This window comes from Kogia breviceps, chromosome 3, assembly GCF_026419965.1.
Source record: "Kogia breviceps isolate mKogBre1 chromosome 3, mKogBre1 haplotype 1, whole genome shotgun sequence".
NCBI classification, from domain to species: Eukaryota; Metazoa; Chordata; class Mammalia; order Artiodactyla; family Physeteridae; genus Kogia; species Kogia breviceps.
The window spans coordinates 91916079-91928361 of NC_081312.1; the positions used below are offsets into that span (position 1 = coordinate 91916079).

Here is a 12283-nt window from a genome sequence, read left to right on the forward strand (position 1 = left end):
AAGTATTTCCTTAAAGGTGGGAGTGATCACTCAGGATTTCTGTGGGGAAATAAAGGAACTAGATCTGTAGCTTCACTACACAGCAGTAACAGTTTAGAGAGTATATATATACAAACTGCTTTTATTTTTGATTGAGTCCTGCCATTGATGCATATTCTAAATTTACTCTGATGTGACAAAGAATTCCAGATGTCTGGCAATTAGGAGACCATGTTCTATGTCGCTAGAAAAAGCCAACTGAAAAATAAGGGCTTCACTTGAACCCATATGGTGCTCTAAATACCTCAAGTTAGAATAGATTTTACCAGAAACTGAAAATACTAGGGGAGTTTAAGTGTCAGTGTACAGGCCTATGCTGCCACGTGCAGTTGGCCCTGAGAAGAACTCCCCCTCAAAGATGGGCAGACAGGCTCAAAGGGTTATAAGTAAGGCTCAACATCCTAGAACGAACAGAAAATGTTGCCATTAACCTGTATCCACATAGAGTCCCAAACAAATTTTATGTTCATTCCAGAAGATGTCAGTCAGTCATTTCAATCATTCAACAAATATTTACTGAATGCCCTCCATTTTCCAGGTATCAGAAAGAGTAGAAGAAACTTTCTTTAGATTATAGCCCAGCACAAGTTAATTCTTAAAATAACCAACCAAAAGAGAGTGATGTAAACATGCTACTGGAACAAGAGAGATGCAGGGCTGGCACATGGGTCAACATACCTCTCAGGTAATGATTTTCTTTGGGATGCATTAGCTTGGGAATGATTCTAAAAACTTCCATTATCTTGGCAGGCACAAGGGGCAGAAAGAACACTGGGAGAAATTTGCAAATAAGTATCTATATGGCAACATGTGATTTTAATGTAGGCACTAGGAAAAATACAAGGCAAATTAAACAGCTAGACTAACTTCTGGACTTGACACCTGAGACAACAGTCCATAGGGGCAACCATAGTCATTGCAGGACAGAAATAATTTTCGCTGGGAGAGATAACAGCAATGACATTTTCCTTAAGTGCATAAATAATCTGTGGTGCCTTAGAAGAGCAACTTCACTAAAGTGTCTCAAAACAAAACAAAACAAAAAACCTAGCAGAGCTGCAAATGGTCCAGAGAAAGACAAGTTATATGATAGCAGTGACAAAGGCACTTCCATAGAGGGCTAACTAGAAAGCAAAGAGCTCAACTGTTTCTATGGACAAATCTGAGCAGATTCCACCCATTCCTCTTCTTCTTGTTCATATAAATCCCACACCACCCTGAAAAATCTTTCCAAGGTCACTTCTTCCAGACTAGCTACAGTACCACCTTCCCATCCTATGAGTGTTCTTACACTTTCAGCATGTGGTTGCAGCACACTCACTCAAACTCACTAACACACTGCTCTACAATTGTTCCCCTGGCCTTCTCACACCCTTAGAGCTTGGATTCATGTTGGGAGTACCAGCACCCCAAATTCTAACTAAACTGAAGTGAATTAAAAATGATAAAATTTTATCCAACTAAAAGGCATTCCAAATTGTAAAGATGCCAATACTCGCCAAACTGACACACAGGTTTAGAGCAATTCTTATCGAAATCCTAGAAAGATTTTTTTTGTAGACACAGACAAGATAAATCTAAAATTTATATGGAAAGGCAAAGGAACTAGAATCACAATTTTGAAAAAGGAGAATAAAGTGGCAGGAAATTAGTCTACTCAATTTTCAAAACTTACCACACAGCTGCAGTAATCAAGACTGTATGGTATAGGAGAAGGGACAGACAAATGGATCAATGGAATAGAACAGAGAACCCAGAAGTAGATCTACACAAATATGCCCAACTGATTTTTGACAAAAATGCAGAAGTAATTCAATGGACAAAGGATAGCCTTTTCAGAAATAAATGGTGTTGGAGCAATTAGACATTCACAGGTATCAACTACACCTAGACCTCAACCTCACACCTCATACAAAAAGTATCTCAACATGGATCACAGATGTAAATGTAAAACTCTATAACTTTTAGAAAAAAATGGAGAAAATGTTCAGGATCTAGGGCTAGGCAAAGAGTTCCTGGACTTGAAACCAAAAGCGTGATTTTTTTCCATTAAAGGAAAAATTGATAAATTGGACTTAAATTTTTAAAGTTTTGCCTGTTAGAAGATGAAAAGGCAAGCTACAGAGTGGGAGAAAATGTTTGCAAATCACATATCTGACAAAGAGCTAGTATTTAAATTATATAAACAGTAAAATAGTTAAGAATCCAATTAGGCAAAAGATGTGAAGAGACATTTCACTTAAGAAGATATATACAGGTGAAAAAATGGTACAGATGAACTGGTTTGCAGGACAGAAATAGAGACACAGATGTAGAGAACAAACGTATGGACACCAAGGGGGGAAAGTGGCGGGTGGTGGTGGTGGTGGTATGAATTGGGAGATTGGGATTGACATGTATACACTAATATGTATAAAATAGATAACTAATAAGAACCTGCTGTATAAAAAAATAAATAAAATAAAATTCAAAACGACAAAAAAAGAAGATATATACAGGTGACAAACACAGGAAAAGATGTTAAACATCAAAAGCAGGTAGAAAAATGCAAATTAAAACTACAATGATGTAATTACTACATACTTATCAGAATAGCTAAAATTTAAAATAGTGGCAACCCCAAAAGCTGGTAAAAATGCAGAGAAACTGGGTCATTCATGTATTGCTGGTGAGAATGTAAAATGGTACAGCCACTCCAAAAACAGCTGACAGTTTCTAGAAAAGCTAAATATGCAACTGCAATACAACCCAGCAGTTGCGGTTCTGGACGTTTATCCCAGAGAAATAAAGACTTATGTTCACACAAAGACCTGTACATAAATGCTCATAGCAGCTTTGTTTGAAAATCAAAAAAACGAGAAAGAGCCCATATGTCTTTCAATGGGTGAGTGGCTAAACAAACTGTGTTACATCCATAGTGCATAATACTACTCAGCAATAAAAGGGAACAAACTACTGACATATACAACAACAACAATAGGATGAATTTCCAGAGAATTATGCTGAGTGAAAAAAGCCAGTCCCAAAAGGTTACATACTGTGTGATTCCATTTATATAACATTCTTGAAATGACAAAATTATAGAAATAGACAACAGATTAGTGGTGGTCAGGATTAAGGAGAATGTAGGAGGAAATGAATATGAGAGTAACATGAAGGATCTGGTGGTGATGGAAATGTTCTATATCTTGACTGTATCCGTGTCAATATCCTGGCTGTGATATTGCACTATAGTCTCACAAGATGTTAACATGGGGACAACTGCATAGAAGGTACCCAGGATCTCTACACAGCTCTTCTTATGATTGAATGTGAATCTACAATTATCTCAAAATAATAAGTTTAATTTTTAAATCCTTTTTAAAAACATAAAGAATAAAACAGGATGAACATAAAATTGATCTCCAAAGTCTAAAATGTGAAATTTAGGGAGCACCTTTTATAACAACATACTGTATATTATTTAAGAAGATAATCTATTTTATATTTCTATATATTTAAGAAGAGTTTGAATGAATTCATGGATCACCCATGACAGGTCTTTATGAGAATTAGGATTGCTCAGGATCCATCTCTGGCCTCAGAGACTGAGAGAGTAGAGAGAAGTCCTAATAGACCTGGAGTTAAAGTCTAGAAAACCCGCTCTGACCCTGTCTAGCCAATCCTCTTTTTGCCCTGGTGCCTCAATGACTGGCAGCAAGACTCCTGATAGGTTAAGGGAAGCCACAACTTCATGGTGTCCAAAGGAATTGCTGGCTGGCAATTTGGACTTTCTGGAAATGCGATCTCTCATTCAGGCCACTAAGAGATCATTTTCTATTTTAAAAGTCACAGGACACAAGCTGAAAATAACCTGAAAGAAAAACCCTCCTTTCATTCTTTATATTTTCAAATGAGAAGACTATGGCCTCAGAGGTCCTACAACGTGCCTAGACCTCCTTGACTCCATCACATAACAAGTACAAAGTTTCTTATAGGAAATACAGATAAAATGATATTGACTCCCTCTTAGCAGAACCACAGGTAGTGAATGCAAACATTTCACTGAGTTGGATTATTCTTCTGTTAGCAGGGCAGTTAGCAAAGTGATCTATCCAAATCTGTCTACCACACCACGGGCAGGAAGTTCTATAGGATGGCAGAGCTGTTCCCTAGATCATCACTTAAAAAGATCAGAAATGAATTCTGATCATCCCCAGCTACCCTTCATTTAAAACATTGTGCCATCTTTAGTTGTGCAAGCTGTCTGGGCATTATTAGTTCAGGTAGAGTCCAAGCCAACGATTTTAAAGGCTCCAAATGCCTCAAAACCCCTGATGAAACCATATCTTCCCTCACACCACTCTCATCCACCAGCTACTTGGGGGCTTTGTCCAATGTCCAAGTACTGTAGATGAACCCAAACCATCTCAGAGAGTACCACCCACATGTCTTGAACTTCAGCCTCTACCCTAACCTGGCCCACAAGACCTTACCACTATATTCCTCCTACCTCACTGCTAGCTTAAAGTCTACTAGGACCACAGCTTTTCCCTCTGCTCTTGTTAACATCCTTTCTCCACATCTCATGATTTTTACTTGATTAAATCATTAGCAGCTCACACTATCATTGAAGACTTTTCCAGCTGGATACCCAGTTTTGTCATCTGGCAATATTTTCTTCCCCCAGTGGAGTGCAGTGTTGTTGGTTGGTTCAAGAACCCATCCAAGAGATGGTTCTATTCCCAACTTGATATGTAGACTCCTTCCCCACACCGAGGCTCTCAATCCTCAGAGGCAGCCTGGAGGTCATCCTGATGGAGATGGAGACATCGGACATGTTCCCCAAAGTGCTGCCAGATGAGCTCTCTATCTCTTGCTATTCCTCCATCTCAAGTGCTCCTGATATGTAGAACTAACCTACCCTTGCTTGGAGGACACACATTTAAAACCAATCTGACATCAAGTAAGAACATGCTACACTCATTGCAATAAGTAAATGAGTCCCAGCCCAAGGGGGGAGTTTCTATCCCAACCTACAACTGTCTGTATTTAGTGCTAGACTATCTGTTTGGTTTCCACCAGAAGCAAATTCTGAGACAGTAATTCAAATGTGAGTAGTTTATTTTAGAAGTAATTTCAGGAAACACTGGTAAGAGACTGGGAAAGTGAAAGAAAGCCTATAAAGTACATTATCAAGCCTATTCCTACTGTGGGCAACTAGGGCTCAATCCCACTAGGGAACTTCAGAAGACAGTGCATAACACACTTTGCAGTTATGCAAAAGGAGAGGCAAGGAAGCATGGGCACTTATCTAACACTCTCCATTTGTCATTGGTTAAAAGGTGCTTCTAATTAATCCCCTCAGCCTTCCAGCTTGTCCTACATGCTCCGTGGCCAGAAAAATGTTACAGAGCTCCCAGGCAGAGTCACTTGTGTCACCCGTGAATGCCAAGGTATGTGAGTGGACACCAAGAGGGTCTGCTACCCTGCACTACTTGCCCCATCCTGTTAACTGGTTCATGAGAGCCACGGTTAAATGTGAGGACTCTTAACAGGTAATGAATCTTGACCCTGCGGAAGTCTCTACCTGCAATCGATGAAAGAGAATGCACTTATTCCACAATACTCTCCTTAAAACCTTGTCAATACCAGAACACACTGTAAGAGGAGTGTATTTTCCCATCAGAAATGGGAAATGGAAAAGGAACCTAAGTTTTTGCCTTGGTGATGGTCAACGTGTTGAGGGGCTATTTATATAGACATGAACTTCAACTTTTTTAACAACCAATGACTCACCTCCTTCCCAAGCCCCACATTTCCCCTAATTCACTGCTGAGCACCCTGCATTTCAAAACAAAAACCAATAGAACAAGCAAGCAAAGTCTCTGAACAGAATGAACAAAGTGGTAAAATTCTGAAAGGGAAAATATGTTTGTGCTTCATGATAAATCATCCCCGATAAACTGCCATGATGACTCCTTACATTTTCTTCTTGCAAAAGCAGGGGTCTCAAGTTGTAAAAAGTGTTTAATCAGATTCATATTTCAGTACCACAAGGAAGAATGCTTAGTTTTCTTGAGCCAAAAAATGATTGTTTACATCATTAAACAATCATTTCATTGAGCATCTTTTATGGTGTTTACATTGGAGATACAAAAATGAATAAGGTGATACCTACACAGAAGGAAGCCATAATCTTTATATTATTCATAGTAACTATTTCCCATAGGTAATTTCACTATAAAAAGTGAAGAAGGGAAATGAGAGCCCAGATTGAGGAAAGCCATTCCAAGTATTTTGGGCAGAACAGAGAAGGCAGATGTTCTAGTGAAAAAAAATGTATTGCAGGCAAGAGAAAAGCCAAAAGCAAATTTAGGAGAAAATAGGGCATAACCACATAAAATAATATTATATATAATGACATGTTATACTCACTGGATCTGGAACCACAGGAAGGAGCTATCTGACCAGATGGGCAAGTGCACATATTTGGCCTAGAACAAAATCCATCCCCACAGGAATGCCGGCAAATGGCTGTGAACAAAACCAGAGGTCTGTTAGCACATGGCTTCAGAGCACGGTGATTTACAGGGCCCCAATCCTCAAGTGAGGAAACCTGGCCTATCAAGTTCCTTGTTAACTTTGCCATCATGACCTATGTGACCTTAGGCTTCAGATTTATTCATTTATAAAACAAATCTGTTGGACTAAATAAACTCTGGCTATAAGATTCGGCAACTCCCTTATCCGTATCAGTGGTTCTCCAGCCTCTCTTTGCTTATTCCACAGCTCTCAATCTGTCAAAAAGCCCAGGATATCCTATAAAGGGAAAATAAAATAGACAAAAATCCTGTTTGTTTATTTATAAAATATTTATAAAAACAATGTGTGTGTGTGTATATTTATATACACACACACACACATTGTTTTTATACTAACTTTAAGATGTAATAATATAAAAGTTGTAGCAGTATTCTTGGGAGCCTATTTTATTATAAATGCTTAAAGTTTACTAATTTTTATAAAAATACTGTGCCCTGCTAAGACTACTTATCTAGATAAGACCCTGCCAGTCGAGAACATATGATCTATGGAGCAACTTGTATCCTACATTTAGTCCTGTTGTGAATTACATCCAAAGTCTGAGAGAAGTCGTGTGAATCCACTTCGGTAGTACTGATCCTACAGTCAGGAAGCCATTCATCTTTTAGAGAATTATTAACATTTTCATGCCACCCGGAGACTAATATCATACTGGTACCAAATGCTCTGCTATTGGACTAAAGAATAAGTTCAAATGGTAAATGATTTATATTTAACAGAAGACCAAGGTTTGGTCACTACTTTTTATACTCATAGGCTTGACCCTTTCCTTCAAACTCCTGAACAAACTTGCAAGGGCAAATGAAATGTACAAGGCCAAAAATAATACCCTTGATAGACAGTGCATTGAAACATCAGAGGAGCCTAGGATGGAGGTTGAAAACTTTTAAGAAATAAGTTGTCAAAGGATCCTACAAACATTTATTTAAAACCTGAAGTCAGCATTTCTCAGAGATTCTACAGAACACTAGGGAAAGGGTTTTGTTGTCCAGTTCATTTAGAAAACTCCAAATACCATTATATCCCTCTCTTAGTGAGTCAGTTTTGATCTTGAAGTAAACCACAATGTGCCAAATGAGTAAGTTGCTTTTAGTTAAAATCAAGAATTGGGAAAGGGATTAACTTTTTCAGGTCACCAAGAGAATGCTGGTTGAAATCTCTTCTTCTCCACAGACCACTCTTGGCCAAATAAGAAGGGGGGTGAAGTAATTCCTTAGTGTCCTTTCAGCTCTAAATTTCCCAATATACAAATGGAGTTTTCTGAAAACAAAAATTATTTCACAGGTATGATGACTGTAAAAGTTCATGGAGGACAGATGCCATAACTAACTTGACTTAGTATCACCATTAAATAGCACCTTGCGGGCTTCCCTGGTGGCGTGGTGGTTGAGAGTCCACCTGCCGATGCTGGGGACGAGGGTTCATGCCCTGGTCCAGGAGGATCCCACATGCCGCGGAGCGGCTGGGCCCATGAGCCATGGCCGCTGAGCCTGCGCGTCCGGAGCCTGTGCTCCGCAAGGGGAGAGGCCACAACAGTGAGAAGCCCACGAACCGCAAAGAAAAAAAAAAAAAAGCAAGAAAATAGCACCTTGTTTTGCATGTAATTTGTTGCTCAACATTTGTGGGGTATGATGAGAATCTGGGGCTTTGCCATAGAAGCACAGTCGGTAGAGGAATTCCTGGTACTATCTGAGTTCTTCCCCTAGTCTTTTCACTCATCCTCATATGATGCTCTATCTGCTTCCTCTCCCCTTTGTCTAAGAGTTAGATCTGCTTTTAGCCTCGATCACTGAAATTCAACATACAAGGTTTGGGTGGGCTTGTGGGTGGCCAACACAGTTAGAAATTACAGTAAGGAAAGCAGCAATGATAAACTGTTTTTCAAAACCCCACAAAGTGATTACATAGTCTATGCAGCCAGGCACAAGGTATGCCGTGACATGAAACCGTGATCAAAGGATCCCTGTGGCTCTATTCCCTCTATCTCAGAAACATTCTAAAGGAAGTCATTGAATTAAAGTATAACAGTGGTTTGACCAAGTTAATATATTTCCCAAGCTGGATTCAGAGAAAGTAGGAAAATCTTAGAGCTGGTAGGCTCTGCTATAAACATATTAATGGTATGCAGTTACAAAAGACCGAATACTAAGAATCACCATGCAACCAAAACAACAAAACAAGAACATGAAAAATGACAGACTATTTACTTACGGACAATACACTGATTTCCACCAGGTAAGGTCTTCCATCCAGGGCAACAGTAAGCATTATAACGTGATCCACAGACATTAGGTCTGAAACAAAAACAAAAACAAATTCAATCACGAGAATTCCATACTCTTTTTTAAAAAAAGAATATATGACCAAATAAAAGGAAAAAATTCCTGAGTTATTAAAACAGTATGAATCTTTGCAGACAAGAAAAGTAAACTCATGGGACTCAATGCTGGCTTAGTAGTTTGGGACATTTTAACACAATGATACCAATAGGGATATGCTTAATATCACCTATGCATACAGCACATCAGGAAAATTAAAACCACAGGAACAAAATGCAGTGCTTTCTATCACAATGCACAGATATAAGAATTTATGGGGCCATATGAGACTAGTTTAAACAATAAATTTACCAATCTAGTTAAGAAAAGTCATAAAATCTACTGAATGTAAGGTTTTATATTTCTACTCATTGAAGTTGTGTATATTTTTTCCTATGGCCCAGCTACCCTGTAAAATGTGACCACATTCTTTCTTTCACCAGAATTACAGGAATGCACACTCTGACATTAGTCAGGAAAAAAAAAAAGCCAAAACATGTAAATATTTCTTTAGCCAAAATTTGGAAACATAGTTGATACCAGCAGTTACAGGAAAATAAAGCCAATGTCACTCTGGCTTCCTTGTTTACAGTTCATCATGTGTCTTGGAGCAAAGCCTCCATTCAGGATACATTCAGGATCCAAATGATCCTATTTAACAATTTAAGGGAGCAACTGGGTAAAGATCTAACAAATTTTACACTGGAAACTAAGGCAGAGTGTATAACACACAGAGACCCAAAAGAAACCATTCATTCATTTCATTTTGCCATGTGTGAGGGCCTAAACCTTGATGCCAGTTCCTCGAGTTCAGGGGCTGATAAGGCAGGTCAAAGGTTTTGCAACCAATTTCACAAACTAGGAGCTTTTCCAAGGCTTGCTGGTATAAATACTGTAGTCCCATAAGTATAAGCCTTTAAGAACAACTGCAGAGCTAAAATGCATACCTGTATATGCACAGACCCCTCTTGCATTTCCTCTGAACTCACTACTTTAACCAAATGCAGGATTGGGAAGTGAGGTGGTCTTTGCACTGTCCTGTACTCCCTTTACAGGCCCAGAGAACCTGGAATACTCTGCAGGGGAAGATGCACACTTCAGACCAACTGATGCTGAGGTCAGAAAAAGAAATAGGAAGCAGGATGGAGGAGCCAGGGAGAGGGCCCCAAATCCATACCCAACAGCCCAAGGCTTCTCCAAGGCTAGACAGAAAATGATTGGGTAGAGGCTTAATATGTGCATGACGTTAGGACCTCTCTGAGCCTTAGTTTATTTCTCTACAACTGGGATAATGAAATGTCTGCCTTGAGAGAAAGACTTTATTAGGAATTCTAAGCCAAAGGCTCTCAAGACTTTTTCCCTCCTGTGACAAAGTAGTGCCCCAAGCTTCAGTTCAGAGTGCCCAGAACTTCCTAGGGCTACTCAGAATCTTAGAAAGGGGAGTGAGAGGAAAAGATAGGGTAGAAGGCTGGGGCACGAGGACACCCAAGCTTCATAAAAGTTCTCTCAATCTAAAATAACGATCCAGGCCAAAGTCAACCACCTCAAACCTTCCCCACCAACAGCCCATTACAACAACTCCACTGGATTCAGTCCAACCCCAAATCAAACCCTGGAATAACTTCAGACGATCCCTAGCCTTTGTAGGGTGTCTGCTGTTGGAGTAACTATGTTTTTCAGACAAAAATCAGGACATATTGTCTGACAAGAGGAGTGTATTTATGGAGCAACAACACATATAACGGTAAAAAAGCTAAGAAAAAAAGTCCAGGATCAGTCCTATCAGTCCTCAAAGCAGGATATTCAAAAGATTTTCCAAGGTACGTGAAAAATCACAATAATATAGACATTCTTTATTGTTTCCTCAACCTTTAGAATCAACCTACAGACAAAACATGAAAGATGTTACAATTTACAATGGTTACAAAACAAAATATACATGTTTTAAACCTTTATGTATCATAAATCAAGAAACGGGTTGGAAAGAAAGGTGTGGAGAGAAATAAAGCAATTGATCCAAGAAATAGAGGTTTAGATATATAATGTTTATAAGTACCAAATGATTATAAATACCGAATGTTTATAAATACCAAATAATTATAGAATGGCTAAAAGTCATTCTATAATTATTTTAAAAATGGGAAGGAGGGCTTCCCTGGTGGCGCAGTGGTTGAGAATCCGCCTGCCGATGCAGGAGACACGGGTTCGTGCCCTGGTCCGGGAGGATCCCACATGCCGCGGAGCAACTAAGCCCGTGAGCCATGGCCGCTAGGCCTGCGCGTCCAGAGCCTGTGCTCCGCAAGGGGAGAGGCCACAACAGTGAGAGGCCCGCATACCGAAAAAAAATAAATAAATAAATAAAAAATAAAAATGGGAAGGAGAAGAGAGAGTGAAAGGTATAGATCTAAGTGAGTGATGTCCCCATCTTTCATGGCAAGAAGCCAATAGGTACTGTTTAAATCTAGACATAGAAGCACAAACACAGAACATGGTGTCAGGGGGATAAATGTGAGAAGAACTAAAAACAGAAATGGTTAAAACTGGTTGCCTTAAGAGATGAGGATCTGGGGAAATAGTGAATTCTTTTCCTTTCTCAATTAATGCCCATCTATAACTGTTAATTTCTTAAATATGTGCTGTTATAATTTGATCATCATCCTTTATTTTTTTTCTTGAATTTTATTTTACCCATTTTTTTATATGGGAGATCCTTATTAGTCATCAATTTTATACACATCAGTGTAAACATGTCAATCTCAATTGCCCAACTCATCACACACACCCCCCACCCCCTGCCACTTTCTCCCATTGGTGTCCATACGTTTGTTCCCTATATCTGTGTCTCAACTTCTGCCCTGCAAACTGGTTCATCTGTACCATTTTTCTAGGCTCCACATATATGTGTTAATATACGATATTTGTTTTCCTCTTTCTGACTTAACTTCACTCTGTATGACAGTCTCTAGATCCATCTACGTCTCTACAAATGACCCAATTTCATTCCTTTTTATGGCTGAGTAATATTCCACTGTATATATGTACCATATCTTCTTTATCCATTCGTCTCTTGATGGGCATTTAGCTTGCTTCCATATCCTAGCTATTGCAAACAGTACTGCAAAGAACATTCGGGTGCACATGTCTTTTTGAATTATGGCTTTCTCTGGGTATATGCCCAGTAGTGGCATTGCTGGGTCATATGCTAATTCTATTTTTAGTTTTTTAAGGAACCTCCATACTATTCTCCATAGTGGCTGTATCAATTTACATTCCCACCAAAAGTGTTTTCTATCTTGTTCCATTGATATACGTTTCTGTTTTTGTGCCAGTACCATATTGCC

The 12283-nt window shown here is 39.0% G+C and overlaps 1 protein-coding gene across 2 annotated transcripts in view; it reads right to left on the minus strand.

The window, feature by feature from the left end:
• The window catches only part of FBN1 (fibrillin 1), a 256582-nt gene that overhangs the window by 212596 nt on the left and 31703 nt on the right, over nt 1–12283 (minus strand). For both annotated transcript variants that reach the window (XM_059058585.2, XM_067029215.1), the window contains exons 3-4: nt 8836–8918; nt 6457–6555 (exon numbers count right to left, since the gene is read on the minus strand). In XM_059058585.2, the coding sequence (XP_058914568.2) occupies nt 6457–6555; nt 8836–8918 (182 nt within the window). The remainder of the gene's footprint in view (nt 1–6456; nt 6556–8835; nt 8919–12283) is intronic.